Raw genomic sequence first — 17438 nt, 5'->3', positions numbered from 1 at the left:
AGGAAGTCCTGGATTAGGGGGTCCTCGGACAGCCGGACTATATACTTTGGCCGGACTGTTGGACTATGAAGATACAAGATTGAAGACTTCGTCCCGTGTCCGGGTGGGACTCTCCTTTGCGTGGAAGGCAAGCTTGGCAATTCGGATATGTAGATCTCCTCCCTTATAACCGACTCTGTGTAACCCTAGCCCCCTCCGGTGTCTATATAAACCGGAGGGTTTAGTCCGTAGGACGACAACAATCATAATCATAGGCTAGCTTCTAGGGTTTAGCCTCTAGGATCTCGTGGTAGATCAAATCTTGTAATACTCATATCATCAAGATCAATCAAGCAGGAAGTAGGGTATTACCTCCATCGAGAGGGCCCGAACCTGGGTAAACATTGTGTCCCCCGCCTCTTGTTACCATCCGCCTTAGATGCACAGTTCGGGACCCCCTACCCGAGATCCGCTGGTTTTGACACCGACAGTGGTGATCTCCCTTCTCCTAGGTCCAAGCCGAGTGGTGGTCGACCTAGGGCTCGTGTGCGGGCAGCCCGAGATAAGTTGGAGCTATCGCTCCGAGTAAGCGAGATTGGGCATGGCCCGGGTGGTTCCCGCGGGCGATGAAGCCCCTCTCCTCATAGGTACTGCAATTGATGGTGGTGGTCGGGACATCGCTTCTCTGTCAGGCAGATCGGCATCGAAGGGCCAAGGGCTTGGCATCGTGCGAGCTTGCTCGGCGACGACGGTCGGTAGTAACGGGTTTGTGTCCCCCTGGTTCACTGGGACTGGCTAGGGATGCAGGCATGGGTGCCTCCTACGGTGGAGGCGTCGACCTAGATTTTTGGGCTAGGAGTGAAAGAATGCTTTATACTCTTCCTACCATGGTTGGTGCATTGTGATGTGAGCGGGTTGGGGTGACTTGGACATGGATGTCGGGGACGCGGCCCCACATTGTGGTCGCATGGTTGGCTCTCCGACGGGCACCATGGTGGCGGTGTTGGCTTTCCCTCTTGGTCGTGTGGGCGGTGAGAGGTGTAGCAAAGGGGGGCATGAGTGTGCTCTCTATCATTGGCACTAGCGGCGCCCTGATCCGGATCTAAGGATTTGAACTCGTCGCCCTTCTCCTGAAGACCTCATGGTGGCACGAGGGAGTTGCCGAGCGAAAGCTCCACGCTTTGTCGCCGACGACGGCGACGCTCGCATGCGCTGTTCTCTTGAAGACATCGTCATGGTGCTCCTCTCCGTGTCAGGGTTTCGGATGAAGACTCTTGTCCGTTGTGGACTCGGCAGTGACAACGCTTAGTGCCGTCCTCCCTCTTGAGGGCGTTTTCGTGGAGCTTAGGTGTTGTAGGTCATAGCGTGGTGTTGTACTTAGATATTTCTATGTTCTCTTTCGGTTGGGTAGTCGCTTGCGTCTTGCATGGTCCGATTATCCTGGGATCGATGTCGTACGAGGGTTACCTCACCACTTTGTATTGTTAGGCAGTGTACTTTGGTTGGTTGTTACTTTATATATAAAGTAGGGCGAAAGCCTATTTTGAGAGCGAAGTGACCCCCTCTCTCCTTCATTTCTTCTTCAACTTTTTGGATAAAGGGAGCCCATCGGTCCAAATTTCATTGTAGAAATCCTACTTTCTCTTTAAACTCATATATCCTCTCATATTTGTTTGTGTACACTTTGGTCTGCATAGTTTAGAATCTTAGATTGGTGGCTGAACCAGTAAGGCCATCGGCTCAGGTTTTTAATTACCAGGTGAACCACCTATTCAATGGTTCACTAGTTGGTTTTCATGACAAGAACGCTGACTAGAATTAGGGCCGGATTAACGAGCCACTCCGGCTCGTTACTCGTTAAGGGGCTAGGCTCGTTAAGCTCGTGCTTGTTAAGCTCATAAAGCTTAACATGCAAAATACTTTGTTTGGTTCTGTTTGTTTAAAGCTCGTTAAGCTCATGAGCACTCGAGGACGCTCGTTAACAGACTACGACGTGTTACAGGCTATGAGATGAGGGTGTGGGTGTAACTTTTACGATGGAATATGATGACCACAGGAGGAGGTAAGCTAGTTTGGTTCCTCCGATGGGTTGGGATGAATCAATTGGATTGAGTATATAGGTTGATGTACCACGAAATATTGTCACGTGAGATAAGAACATGTGTTGTGACGAGCTTAACAAGTTTCTCGTGAAAATTGTAGTGTAGGTCGAGCTCCATGGCACCCCTTATATCTAGCCATCCATTTTTTGGATCGCGGTGTGTGCAGGCATTTTTGTCTTTTTTGTTTCTCTCAAGTGAAACAACAAATGAACTGCAAACTTTGTGACCGGGAGAGAGAAGCCCGGTGCCGCCGGGTGCCCCATGGGCTTCTGCCCAGAGGAGCCGCCTGACGGTGGCGAGGGGGGAGCCTCCCAGGAGAGCGGCGCGGGGCTGAGCATGACCTTTAGCTTCCAAGAATCTCGCTTTTGTTAATTTTAGGTGGGATTCTTCCTATTCATGTTCCTGCTATTTGGCAATTGAATGTTCCTCGTAAAATTCATATATTCTTATGGCTTCTTTCTCATAACAAGCTACTTAGTAGGCATAACCTTGTCAAAAGACATCATTTATATGATCCTTTTCAGCTCTGAAGCAGAATCATGCATTCATAAGTTTTTTTGACTGTTCTGTTCTTGTTGAAGTTTGGAAGATCATCAGCTGTCCTATATTACTGGCATTGATGCCCATATCACTTATGAAAATGTGGCTAGATGGTGGGTTAGCAACAATAGGAACCAAGCCAATAATCTTGCTCATGCTGCTACTCTTTGGGCTATTTGGAGATACATAAATGACATGTTCTTTAACAATAGCACTTGGCTTGGTTTACAGGTGATCCTAAAGAAGATTGCAGTAGCATGCTCTCAATGGAAGATCTTGTGTGTGGAAGGCGCGTAGAGGAGATTAATACTTCGCTTGGGGTGTCTGCCAGAAGCTCTCCCCTGATGATGTGGCTAGAGCCAGGCCGAGGAAGTCTCGGAAGATGCTCTCCAGAAGCAATGAAGGAGTGGGGGGAGAGATGGCGCTGGCTTTATTCATCTTATTCTCTTCTCCTGTTTCCTTCTTTGTTAAATATAAGTTGTACTCTGGATCCTCGCTCTTGTTGCCTTGAACCTGGTTGTTTTCCAGCCTGATGCTTTCAGTGTAGTTTGTAGTTAGCTGGGGTCGGCACTCAGTCCTCCTCCCTCGCGTGCTGTAACTATACCTGGCCATACCTCGGGCCGGGCCGGGCTTCGGGCCTGGCCTAGCCAAGCCCGACGCAAAAAACCCAGGCCCAGGCCCGGCCCGGCCGGCCATCGGGCCTGTTTTCTGGGCCCGAGCCCGGCCCAAACACGTAAAAGCCCATCGGGCTTCGGGCCGGCCCGGCCCGACCTTCAGAAAAGTGCAAAAACGACGGGGCCCGGGCCCGGCCCGGCCCGGCCATCGGGCTCAAAATCTAGGCCCGAGCCCGGCCCGGGAGCAGCGTCGGGCCGGGCCGGGTCGGGCTTTTTCGGGCCGGGCTTCCCATGGTCAGGTATAGCTGTAACTGACACTGCGGTGTGGTTCCATTCAATGAAATGGAGCCGAGGCAAGAGCCCTTTTCCTCTAAAAAAAATATGGAGCCTATAACGCTGTTTCATATTGTTATATAGCAGCTCTGTCAGACTAGTGTTTTTTTCTATGCACCATAATAGTAGCAATTATTTTGGAGATTGACAGATTTTGATGATTCTACTGGAGTTGCTCCAACCTCATAGCGATCAGTGAGTCGTTGTGGACGCATCACGGCATCAGGTGGTGTGTATCCTTTCTCTGTGTGTTTTAACAACCTGAACTGCCCAAAGACCAAAGTGCCTACAAGATGATAAACCAACACAAGCTCCAGACCACAACCTCAAACATGCATTTACCGGCAACAGCAATTGATACTGTACTTGTACAGGCAACCTAGAAAAACATATGCAATCACCCCAGGTTTCAAACCTTTATGCTGAAGCAATTTGGTTCAAACCTCACTTTTGTTTTTTACGGGGTCGGTTCAAATCTCACTTGGGACTTAAAACCGAGGAACTTGACACGAACAACACTTGTGTGGATCACACTATTCATCTCATTTTTAACGAGGCTCACTTTCTCGTTATTCCTGAAAGCGGAAATAGGATTCAGCTCAGCTTTTCCAACCTATTTATACAGAAATTACAGCGGCAACAACAGAAATTACAACATGGTGAGCACGATCTAGGGGGGACACCGGACACACACGCACACGCGCACACTGACACTAGTCTAACAATTCCTTCTTTGGCAGATTTCGATGGCAAGAAACATCCATAGATTTCAAGGTAAAGAAACGACTATAGACTGAATGCGGAATACCGAATGGCTTGGAGGTACGCCACGGGATAATTATTTTAGATAACCTCAAACTTGTCAACAGCCTTAATGCCGAACAAAGAAGCAACAAGAACATGGACCGGGGGCTCAGACCAGCGATATTGGAAACAAAGAAAATGGCATATACAGATGACATTCAGTAATTTGGCCGAGGTAACACATGAGGCGGGCAGTTGCGGCGCGCCACTTGCATCCCTGAGCTCAATGTAATAATCCTATTCATTGCCCTGTTTGCCCAGTCTTACATATGCTGTCTAATCTAGCACAAGATCATGCATTCTATCCTCCTGCTTCAGGGAATAAAAAAACTTTTCGATTTATAATCTATATTTCGAGAATAGCATTTTGCCATGTTTAATCTTGTTTTCACTCTTATAGATGAGACCATCGTGGCATTGCTTGCGCGTGTAGGCCATCTGGGTATCAAATGTTCAACAAAGGTTGCAAGGAAATTTTGACAGAAGATTAAGACCAAGTGTTACACGGTTGCAGAGAAGTGTTCTAGATTAAATTAACAACCTGACAAATAAAAATTCTGGGATGATTTAGGAGAACATTCACACCATTCACATTACCTGATAATTAAACTAGCTATTCTTATAGATCCATCATCCATCTAAAATTGAGCTGACCATCCCTGCGGCAAGTGGGTAGGAGAAATTTAACAAATACTACTCACGAAAGAGTTCATATGATTTAACAAATCTACCAATGTAGCTGCTCATGCTTTACGAAGTTTTCTTCTGTTCTCTAGTGCGTCCACTATGAGAGATGGGCAAGTCACTTTGAGATCTTTGAAGCCTTGGCTTGCCACTATGGCGTCCATAGTGTTATCATCTGATATTTTGATAAATTCAAGGCAAGCATCCTTAAGCTTATCACAGTTATATTGGTCAGCTAAAGCCAATGTGGTTGACACGGTGTCCACATTCAGATGCTCGCAAAGGATGCTTTGGCAAACCATCTTGAGCCTCTCCATGGCATATCTGTCCGCAGCCACCAGTAAAAGCCGGATCATCTCAATATTCTCTTCTCCCTTGAAGTCCCCACGGCCAGGCAAAGAATCGGTATAGATGAAATGGAGCAGGGCCCTGAAGATGGATGGCTGCATATCCTTGACGGTAATGCACTGCCCCGGCCTCGCCTCCCTCATTGGACCGTAGAGCTCCGCCTTAAGAACAGGCGACCGCATAGCGAGAACGAGCCTATGCGCTTCAATGGTCTCCCCTCCAACAATGAAACTGACATCCAATCCCTCCTTTTCTTCCAGCAGCATGCCAACATGCTGAGCCATGTCAGATGGTGGCCTGTCAATTTTGGGCGGCGATTTGGCTACGGTGGTTTTGGTAACACGTGGCTTCTTGAAAACAGTAACAATGCATTCAATCATCAGGCGATCATCCTTAAGGTATGCGGATCCCTCGATCTCGCTTCGCCTTTTGAACTGAGCAGTCCCTGGAGCATACCGACTGGAATCGTTGGACTTGAAAATCCTAGGCCCTGTTTTGATCACTGAAGACCGTAATCCGGTGCACTGGTCGACCAGCCTCAGGTCACAAGAGGCCCGGACTTTAGTGCTCTTGCTCATAAGCTCGAGAAAAACTGCGATGTAGTCTCGATTCTCGCTTTTATACCCATCAGGATAGAAGCGGATCGCCCAGTTGTGGCCGCCGACAGTGAAAACCCCTGATTGTATGTAGCTACCGGGGTCTTGCCCCATGCCCATGTGCTTGCTGTAACCCAAGATGTCGAACACATGCGTGCCTTCAGCCGCCTCCGGTGAGCACGTCGACAACGTCATGCATGCCCCCATCTTGGTAGAGGTGACCAGGAGGAAACGGCGGCCGGCCGGAGAAGAAAAAATCGTCGGGACGGCGCTGCCGCGTGCTAATCTGATGGTTTGAAAGAAGAAGAGCGCATTAATACCCAGCGGGAAGCAGAGAGAAAGAGAGGACCAGGAAACGGGGGGAGTGGCGCGAACCTTCAGAACTCAGATGGTGACTGGAGATGGCGCGGTGGCGGCGGTAGTGCTGACGGCGATAAAGCCGCCTCGACTTTCCCTTGCGTTTTTGGCGAGGAGACCTCGGCGTTGCTGCGCCTGGTCGCCCCTCACGACTAATCGGTGACTACTCTGAGACCTACACGCACACGTACACATGTATTTGAACCGGACAAAACATATGCACTTCGTGTTTAACTCTAATAACAGTGTCCTTGTGCTCCGGTTCCTCCAAGAGCCAGGCCCGCTGCACCACGTTGACGTGGAGCTGGCAGCGGTCGCGGCCGACCATGTTGGTGCTATGTACGGACGCGAGTACCGCTTAGTTCTTGTGGACGATCTTCGGGTCCATGACACTGTTCTGGTTACCGGTTGAAATTTCAAGATTTCTCATGGTTACCGCGTATTTCCGTGCCTCTGGTAAATCGCCACACCAAGAAAAAATACCATTTTTTGAAAATTTTGAATTTAAACACTCCATTTACTCTAAAGTACGTAGGATCTAATTAATGCCATGAGAGTTGGTTTTGGCGTGTTGGTAGCAACCTAGTTCCTTTTTTGAGAGGTCTCTGGTTCGAATATCCGTTCATTCACTTATTTGAATTCAAAATTCAACTACAAAATTCGCTCGAAATATTCTCTATATTTCTCGGTAACCGTGGTAACCACATTTACCAGTCACCCTCGGTAAAATTGCCTCATTCGGTAACCAAAACCTTGGTCCATGAGGGGCACCGTGGCGTTCATGTTCTCCACCTCCATTTGCGCCAAGGCCGCATGGTGCTCCCAGTAGCGCAAGGCGAACTTGCTCCTCTGCCTCCACAATGGACAAGAGCCCGCCTGCCCTACCGGTCGGAGCCACAGCCTCAGTGACCATCGCCTCCCCCCTCCTCCATGGGCGACTCCTTCCTCGTGAGCGCCTTCTCCTCCTGGCACTACAAAAAAAATACACTTCCGTGATGATACGTGTTTGTCACAGTAGGTCGCGTTTTTTGTCATGCATGTACATCCATGACGATTTTATGATAGAATCAAGATAGTCATACCCGTGCTGTCGTAGAAGTGTTCCATGACATTACCAAAATTATCATCATGGAAGTGTCCACTTCCATGACGATAAATCGCGCGTCACAGAAGTGCTTTCGTCAAGGGTGACCCACACGTGACATCCACCGTAAGAGAACGCCGTTAAGCTATCGGGTCAGGTTTTGGATCCGATAACCCGTTAACAACCCCGACCAATGGAAAATTTCCACGTGTAAAATTCTTATTGGCCGGACGAAACACGTGTCAGCTCGTCAGTGGGTCAGATAGGCGCCTATGATATGTCGACACGTGCCACGGCCCACCACTAGCCCATTTAGCTTACAAAGCCAGCCCGTTTGACTTGGTCAAAAGTTAACGGGCTAGCCCATGAAAAGCCTGTGAACGGTCTCTTCGCAAATAGCCCATTTTACGGCCCGTTAACTCACGGCCCGTTAGGCCCTAAAGGAAATCGGCCCAACAACGTCATGTGGGCCGTCGAATATAACACCAGCCCATTTCACTTTCGGCCCATGTATGGCCCACGACGTCTTTCGGCCCATATGAGGCCTTCGTATCTTTCGGCCCTTTACAGGCCCACGGTGACTCTAGCCCATAATGAACAGTAATTTTCTTTATACCCGTTAACGGCCCGTGATTTACATGGGCCGTTTCCAGCCCGTGTTAGCTTTCGGCCTATTGACGGCCCATACGTTCTTGGGCTCCTTTTCGGCCCTCGATTACTTCCGGCCCGTTACTCGCCTGTTCCCCTAATGGGCCAAATTCGGCCCATGGAAAGAGTCGGCCCGTTACTGGCCTATTCCCCTAATGGGCCAAATTCGGCCCATGGCAAGAGTCGGCCCGTTACTGGCCTGTTACCCTAATGGGCCAAATTCGGCCCATGGCAAGAGTCGGCCCGTTTCAGGCCTGTTAACCCGTTGCGCCATTTCCAGCCCGTCCTATATTCTGGCCCATTAACAACCCATTATGCCTGTGACAGAATTAAGCCTTTGCTGTCCTACGGCCTGTTAACGGCCTGTTACCGTGCTGGGCCGATACCAATTACGCCCGATTACGGCCCATGTAGACCCATTTATCCGACGGCCCGAGGCCCATCGATTACAGGCCCATTTATCGACGGCCCGTAGGAGACCCATGGATCTTACGGCCCGTATATGGCCCATGGTAGTTGCGGCCACTAGCAAACCAAGGAAAAAGAAGACTAGGAAATAAATAAGGCCGAAACTAACGCTAGGCTATTAAGGCGATTGCACAGATTACATCCACTCGGCATCAAAGATCGCCACCAGTGCAAATATAGGGAACACCCTACACTATACAAAAATGGCTTGCTGTTTTCTTCAGCCGGTGGCTGCACGTTAAGAATAAATTTTGTATCGCACCAAAACAAATTACAACTATATAACAAAAGGAAGGTTGGCATAAAACTTAACAGTCTAGCAGATAAATGCACCACCAGAAGTTCAGAAGCTCAGTTCATTTGACCTGACTGTTACGTTTTCATGCTGTATTGTCCGATGGAGCACCATAACCCTCGCCTTCATTTCCCCTAGGCTCCTGAACAACATAGCAAATGTCTGATAGTCTGGTTTCGAAACCATGCATATCTTGACGACATTGAGCAATGTTTCTCCTTGTTTCACAAAGGGTCTCTGTTAGGGAATGGACTTGTGTCTGGAGCGCAGATACAACATTGCTTTGAGCTTGCATATCTTGATCATGAGGCAGTTTGGACGATATTGCCTTAACAACCAACCCAGTATTATGCAGGAACGTGCTTTTGGCACTGTTAGTGGACAGGTACTGACCCACTGCAGCAAGAGCTGACATTGCGGTTATAGTTGCCTCGCCACCTTCAGAAGGTGGCGGTTCCACCATTTTTTCCATAGCTTGCTGAAAAGTTGAGGTTTTACATTAGTAGTACCAGAACAGAAGATATTAAGGAGGCAGCAAAACCAAACAAAATAGCTTTGGTCTATATACAGAACTTATTCTGGTGAACCATGTAAAATATTAGTTGTATTTTATTTCAAAGTACATAATAAAACCAGGTTCCAAACATATGACCATGTACCATCGCTAATGTATTGTCTATTTCTTCACATTGTATTGAGGGCTAAGGATAAAGAGACGAAGTTTATAATACGGTAAGCATAGTATGACATCATTCATATCACAAAACAACTGAGAACAGACAAACAGGCAATTGTAACGTTGTGTGGGCAAGTCCAGCACGGAACTAGATTATGGGTCAAGATCAAAGGAACATCACTCCTCTCTTTTAAACCTTGTAAGGTGCAATGATACGCTAAGACAATTGTGTATAAAATTGAAAAGAGTAATAGACATTGGCTGCAAACCATGCAGTTCAAGGCACAAGTCAGAGTAAGTAGTAGTTAAAAGGCATGAGGATTAAGGACTTACAACAGCGGCTTTGACTGGTGTAGTCATGCCCTTCTTCTTGCTGGTGTGACAGTCCTTGAAGATTTCCACAGCATTTGGTTCAGGTACTTTTTGGTCCTCGCGGGCTTTCCTCTGCATTTCGAACAAGTCAATATAGATCTGATAATATGGTACAGCGAAAAGAGTGAAACAGCAGCTAATTACAAGAGCCTCGCAGTGTGCAATATAGCTACGAGATCCTGTCGTCTGTTGGAATTTCACTTTCGTACGGTTGGCCTTGTTCTTTGAAAAGTTCACCTACAAGAAGATAGATTTGTGTGGCACATGCGTAAATAGGACTTCAACATGTGATCTGATCACATATATATATAATGTACCTGATACTTCAGATCAGACCATTGTTTAACAAGGCCCCTCCAGTCTTCATCCGATATATTTTCCACTGGAGATGTTTGGGAAAGTTCACTGTTAGCCTTGCCTTCAAAGTGAGTTTTCCTCAAGTTATACCGACACTGTCGCAGAGCAGACTTGAAAACATGGGTGCAAGCTTATCTGGTTGCATCATCTTGGCTTTCCAACTTGAACCTCATCTGTTGAAAATTATGGGAGTCTCATTATCAGCAACCTAGAAAGTATGGGACAGAGCAAGACGATATTACTAGTTTCCATACATAACCATACTTAAAGATAATATTTTCCACTGGAGATGTTTGGGAAAGTTCACTGTTAGCCTTGCCTTCAAAGTGAGTTTTCCTCAAGTTATACCGATACTGTCGCAGAGCAGACTTGAAAACATGGGTGCAAGCTTGTCTGGTTGCATCATCTTGGCTATCCAACTTGAACCTCATCTGTTGAAAATTATGGGAGTCTCATTATCAGCAACCTAGAAAGTATGGGACAGAGCAAGACAATATTACTAGTTTCCATACATAACCATACTTACAGATAAATGGTCGAGGAAGGTGTTGAACTGGGTTTCATCTTTGTCATTCCTGTACTGAATCCATGTTGGGAGGATACGTACATGACACCTAACGGCAACCGCTGCCTCTGATACTAACTTGGCTGACTCTGTAGCATCACGTGGCCTTTTTGAACCTGCCTCAAAACGGATCTCCATTCTTCCTCCTCTAGATTTAGTTAACCTATCGAGCATTATCCCTGATGTTTGTTCCTCTTGCGCCTAGGTGCTAGTCCAACAACGAACATAGGAAGTGTTAGTGTACATCAAACTGTGAGACTACATGTAAAGAAGCATGCAACTGTAACTTGACTCCAGCAACTACCTTCTTGCTGTTGAAGCTCACAAGGTTCATCTGATATTGCCAACTCGTCTTGTGTCAAGAGTGCTTGGGAAGTAGTGTCAGGTGGCAAGGGAGCTTGGGAACGTGCTGCTAGCTCAGTTGACGCACGAGTAAGTCGTGCAGCTGGTAGTACTGTGGTAGGTGTTGCAAGAACTAGGGCTGTCTCTGCTTGTTTGGTGGTAGCTATTTGTTTCTGTTTGGCTTTTTTTGCAACTCGTGTAGCATGAGATGCCGTGTTTGTAGAATTTTCCGCTGGACTTTGACATTCTATTGCACCATCAGTACCAGCAGAATCTGCAGGATTCATCCGCTTCTCATTCCCTGCCATTCTGTGTTTCTTCCTCTTTCTCTGTGCCATGTTAAGTCAAGCCGACAAGAAAAACGAATAACAATTTAGTTCTTCAGAACAAATTGATGCGTGTTGCAGACGAACTGAACTTTGATGTTAGACAACCACATGATAGGAGGATGTAATATGTATGAAAAAAAGGACGGAAGAGATAACCAGAACTATGATGTGTAAACTAGGAAGAAGACATTTCACCGAATTAGAAGCAATGCAATGGAAGGTAGACCATATGAAAGATGCTACAAATATCGCTCTGCCAAGTTAACAGTGTCTCATCATAAATGGCCTTTAAACAAATGTGAAGCAGTACAAGAAATAAATCATATGCAAGATGCAAACAACATCACACTACCATGTTAGAGTTCTCTCGTCATTAGTGCCATTGCATATTCACAGCATTGCATATTCACAGCTTATGATGTGTAAACTAAGGAGAAGGCATTTCAACAAATTAGAAGCAATGAAAGCTAGACACCATATGAAAGATGCAACGAATATCACTCTACCAAGTTAAAACTGTCTCGTCATAAGTGGCATTTCAACATATTAGTAGTACAAGCTAGAGAAGAATGTGAGATGTAACATATATCACACTCCGAAGTCAAACATGTCTTATGATAAGTGATTGTTGCAGGTTACACAACAGTAGTAATTTGATGTAAGAACATGGTGTGATAGACAGATATTGTATGTTCTAGAAACAGGAACATGTGTCTTATTCAAGTATAATGTGAAAAGTAAGCAGATGGAATTCAACAAAATTAGAAGCAATACAAGCTAGACATCACACATAACATGCAACCACATATAACAGTGCCAAGTTAGAGGGAGCACCAGTGATGCTGCACTAGGGAGACGTGCTCATCATAAACACATCTTTGTTGAGTGTCTATGCATGTGTTGTCTTGGAAATCATCTTGGGGGTGTGGAGGAGTAGAAACTGTCACTAGTAGGAAAAGGGGCTTTTACCCCGGTTTGTAAGGGCCTTTTGTCCCGGTTCTCGAACCGGCACTAAGGGTCGTTACTAAAGCCCTAACCCTTTAGTCCCGGTTCTTACACGAACCGGGACAGAAGGTCCTCCACGTGGCCGCTGCTGCCAGCCCAGGCAGGGGGGCCTTTGGTCCCGGTTGGTGCCACCAACCGGGACCAATAGGTAGGGCCTTTTGTCCCGGTTGGTGTCACCAACCGGGACCAATAGGCATCCACGCGTCAGCAGCTGGCAGGAGCTGAGGTTTTTGTTTTTTTCGAAAGGGGGTGGTTTAGGGGTTTTGGGGGGTTAATTTAGGTGTTTCATATATTGTGTTAGCTAGCTAATTAATAGAGAAGTGTCCTCTCTTATCTCCGTGCTTGGTCGACGCTACGTACTATATACGTATGGAGAGGAGTAGACACGCTAGCTAGTAATCAAATGAAGGAAACAGAAGATCGTCATGAACATATGCATACAGAGAGAAGGGATATCGACCACCTTTCCTTCTCCGAGATATTGGTCGAACAACAAGTTCTCGTATATCTATCCGACACTACCGGCTACATATATACAATAATTATCTCTTACAATACAATCTCCTAATTAAATTGTAGGAACACAGGGTCCACATAGTATTCTCCGTTTTCAGCGATCACGTGGTCAAGGAAGAATGCCGCCAATTCCTCTTGAATTCCTCGCATACGATCTGGTGCGAGTTCATCCCGCTTCCGAAACATCTAATTTGAAGAAGGGGGTCAATACATATATATATGAATAAATGAAACTCAACACAAATGATGGTAATAAAATAAAATTGTGAATATTATTGCTTACGCACTTCATATTGTTCTTCAGTGTAGCCCCGCTCACAGGTCGTGTAGCGGATGGACTCGCAAACGTAGTATCCACAGTAATTATTCCCGGGTTCCTGCCACAACCACTTTACAAGAAATAGAGGTCAATCAAACTGATAAGCAAGCATGCTAAATGGTATTGATGAAACTAGCGCTTGAATCACTAGGAGATGCGCGGAACATGCTACTATAGTACTTACTTTCGGGTGATTAAATTACAGCTTCTTCGGCAGTCCCAGAGCTTTTGAGGTGAATTTTCTCCAAACCCTGCCAGACAAAGAAAACAATTACTTGATATCAGGAAATGAACAAAGTTGCTGATATGGTGGATAATGATCGATTTAACTTACTTCTCGAGCATTTGAGTCATGTTCGCATAGTCCTGGGGATCTTTTCGTCTCGAGTCTAAGACGGTTACTACTCCCTGCTCAAGCTTAATCTCTGGGAGAATATAGTGGAAGCTGCGCATGCATGCGTAAGTCATCAATTACATTACCATAACCTGGACTAATAAGGGAAACCGAATATGCACAAGACAGTAACACTCACTTGAAGTTGTAAGGAAAGAGTATTATATCTTTGTTTTGATTTAATACCAACGATTGTAGCAAGTTGGCCTCGGCTTCTTTGGGATGTTTTTCAACCGTATATGCATCTATGAGATTTGTGTTAATGAACCCAATATCACCGATTTGTCTTTTCTTCAATTCAGCGATCTTCAATCTGCATAATATAGTGAGGATAATTATAAATACATGCAATGAAAGAGCTGACCTATATAGAGAGACTTAATGACAGAAGTAGTACTACTTACAGACAGTAGCAAGTGATCGTTGTTTTATCGAGGGCCTTTTGATTGTAAAACTGGAAGAAATCCTCAAATGGAACATTCAGCAGATCAATTCCAACGAGGTCATGCTCCGGTTTAACTCTCAGCGTCAAAGTATCCATCCCATCAGACTCTCTGCAGGTTTTCATGTACCAATCATGTAGTCTTCGCATCATATTTGTTAGAGATCTTTCATCTTTTACGAGAGGCTTCCCGTAATGGTATTTGTGTTCGTCCACCTCCATGATTTCATAATGTACATCGTCGGGCAGGTAATCTCCAAGATTGCTATAACCGGGCACCATACTCGGATCATTAGCGACGATGTCTTTTGACACCTTGAGCGGGGGGCAATTTTTTTCCCAGCTCGTCGTTCTTTTAACCTTTGATCACTGACAGTACTTCCCGACCGCTCCGCTTCGGCATATGTCTTTGCAAGAATGCGCTCATAGTTGCCTCTCGGCGGAGACTTTGGTGGTTTTGTCAGGGCAGCCAGAGTGTGCTTTGCTTTCACCGGATCTACCTTCTCCTCCGGAGGTGGATGTTTCTTTGCTTTCACCCCTTCAAAGAAGTTTGTCACTTCGGCTCGCACGATCTTCCTGGTTTCCTCCTCGGTCCTCTCGTATGGTAACTTCTCTGGAGTCTTCAGAGAAGGACCGAATCTGTATTGCCTCCCGCCTATGGCAGCTGTACTGCTAGACGTCGGCAGAGTAGACGGAGCGGCTGCGGCTGTCTTCTTTCCTTGCTTACGAGGCGGAGGAGAAGGACTACGATGCGCCGGAGCAGCCGCAGCGGCGGCGGGTCTCTTCCGCCCTTGCTGACGAGGCGGAGAAGGAGGAGGCTGGCTGCTCTGGCGCGCCGGCGCTGGCGGAGAAGGTGGCGAAGTGCCGCCACGCGCCGGAGAAGGAGGCTGAGTGCCCTGATCACTCGCCGGAGGAGGAGGTGGAGGAGGAGGCGGAGTGCCCTTACTCGCTGGAGCCGTCCAGTTCGGAAGCTTGATGAGCTCCTTCCGCCATAGGCATGGAGTCTTCAGAGCAGAACCCAGCCGAGTCTCCCCTTCACCGGTAGGGTGGTCAAGCTGGAGCTCCTCAAATCCCTCCGTTATTTCATCCACCATCACCCTAGCATATCCTTCTGGAATCGGCCGGCAGTGGTAGGTTGCGCCGGGTTCAGGAGGTAAAACAGAGCCAACAGCTGCCTTGACTTTGAAGTTCTGCCATTCCGCCATAAGGTGGCAATGTTGAGACTCCGTGATAGCATCCACGGGGTAGCTAGCAGGAGCTGCATGCTCCAGCTGAAGCAGCTTGGTGGAAGCCACGCTGCTTCTCCGCTGAGATGGCGGTGTAGCTTCGGGGGCAGTTTCGGCATGTCGATTGCCGTCTCGTTCCTCTAGCGCTTGAACCCTTTCGTGCAGCTTCTGAATTTGGATCTGCTCCACTTTTTTCCTCCTCTCCTGGCTTTTGTAACCGCCCGCGTCCGGAAAACCAGCCTTCCACGGAACGGAGCCTGGCGTGCCTCGTGTCCGTCCAGGGTACTCAGGATTCCCGAGGGCCATTGTGAGCTCGTCGTTCTCTCTGTCTGGAACGAACGTCCCTTCCTGCGCTGCATCGATATATTGCTGAATCTTCTTGACTGGTATTCTCAAATGCTCGTTCGTCCAAACGCACCTCCCTGATCCAGGGTCCAAGGTTCCGCCAGCCCCGAAGAACCAAGTCCGGCAACGGTCTGTCCAGTTCATTGTCTGTGGTTCGATCCCTTTTTCAAGCAGATCATTCTCAGCCTTGGCCCACTTAGGTCGGGCTTTGAGGTGGCCACCTGACCCCGTGCGATGGTGAAGCTTCTTCTTTGCAGCATTCTTCTTGTTTGTCGCTGACATCTTCTTACTCTTTTCCGATGTCTTGTGGGCCACAAATGCGGGCCAGTGATCTCTGATCTTCTCATACCGGCCGATGAATTCTGGTGTCTCTTCTTTGTCGACAAACGTTTTCAGCTCATTCTTCCACCTCCTGAATAGGTCTGCCATCTTCTTAAGAGCATGAGACTTGATTAATTGCTCTATAACTGGCTTCTCCGGATCCTCCTCTGGCGGTAGGGTGAAATTTGCCTTAACATCAGTCCAAAGATCATCTTTCTGCATATCATTGACATAAGACACCTCAGGGTCTTCCTTCTTAGGCTTATACCATTGGTGGATGCTGATCGGGATCTTGTCCCTAACTAGAACCCCGCACTGAGCAGCAAATGCATCCTTTGTCCGGATGGGTTCAATCGGTTGGCCGTCGCGCGTGATTGGTGTGATCTCAAACCTTTCATCCGAGCGCAACTTTCTCTTCGGGCCTCGTCTCTTTACCGCAGTTGTGCTCGATCCGGAGGGCTAGAAAAAATAAGAAAGACGAGTGTTAATTAATATGTGTACATACCAAAACAATGAATGCATCAATTAGCTAGTCAGCACAGGCTTAACTAATATATTTACCTGGCCGGACTCTGTTCGGTCACCGGAGCCATCACCACGGGCTCCTTCTTGCACCAGCATTGGGTCACCGGAGCCATCATAATCATGTCTTTCCTCCTCCACTCTTCGATCACCGTAGCCTGCTTCTTCACCCTGTTCTTCCAGACCATCATTGTCGTTAAGATACGACAAGATATCACCTCCGGCTAAGATTATGTCCCCCAACACCTCTTCTGCTTGCTCGTCTCGTCCGTGCTCCATTGTTTCTGCAAATATTACAACATGGCAATTATTACACAAACATGACAGCAGGTGGATATATTAGTGCAAACGTAGACCTAGCTTATTCCGGGTTTGGGGTGGCCTAGGCAACGCTTCAAGGGTAGGGGCGCGGCGGGAGGGGGTAGGAGACCGACATCGTTTTTTTCTAGGGTTTGGGTGTCCTCGAGAGTTTTGGTCGAGCGAGAGGGCCGGGGGGTGCTCCCGTGGTATAAGTTATCACGGTCGAGAGGGGGTATAAATAGCGACCGTCCATCATGTCGAAGTTATCTGGGAGGGAGTTATATATATATCGACAACGACGACATACATACATGGGAAAATAATGTTATCGGGGAGGGGGTATATCGACCCCCCCCCACGTGTTGAAGTTATCGGGAGGGGGTTATATCGACAACGACGACATACGTACATGGGAAAATAATATTATCGGCGGGGAGGGGGTATATCGACCCCCCTCGTGTTGAAGTTATCGGGAGAGGGGTATATCGACGACGACAGACCCGATAAAACATAAGAAAACGAAGAAGAAATAAAAAGAGGAGAAGAAGAAAAGGA

At 47.3% G+C, this 17438-nt stretch overlaps 1 protein-coding gene across 1 annotated transcript; it reads right to left on the bottom strand.

The window, feature by feature from the left end:
• Positions 1-3676: 3676 nt before the first annotated feature.
• On the bottom strand, positions 3677-6207 carry LOC109763173 (BTB/POZ and MATH domain-containing protein 1-like). Its single transcript, XM_073498756.1, has 4 exons — positions 5179-6207; positions 4050-4181; positions 3911-3947; positions 3677-3854 (listed from the first exon to the last, which is right to left on the bottom strand). The coding sequence occupies exons 1-4, from the start codon at positions 6205-6207 to the stop codon at positions 3679-3681; spliced, it is 1374 nt and encodes a 457-aa protein (XP_073354857.1). The 3' UTR covers positions 3677-3678.
• Positions 6208-17438: the final 11231 nt, after the last annotated feature.

Source organism: Aegilops tauschii, chromosome 5, assembly GCF_002575655.3.
Source record: "Aegilops tauschii subsp. strangulata cultivar AL8/78 chromosome 5, Aet v6.0, whole genome shotgun sequence".
NCBI classification, from domain to species: Eukaryota; Viridiplantae; Streptophyta; class Magnoliopsida; order Poales; family Poaceae; genus Aegilops; species Aegilops tauschii.
Note: the sequence above shows the minus strand (reverse complement) of the source record. Positions and strands in the feature narration are given on the sequence as shown.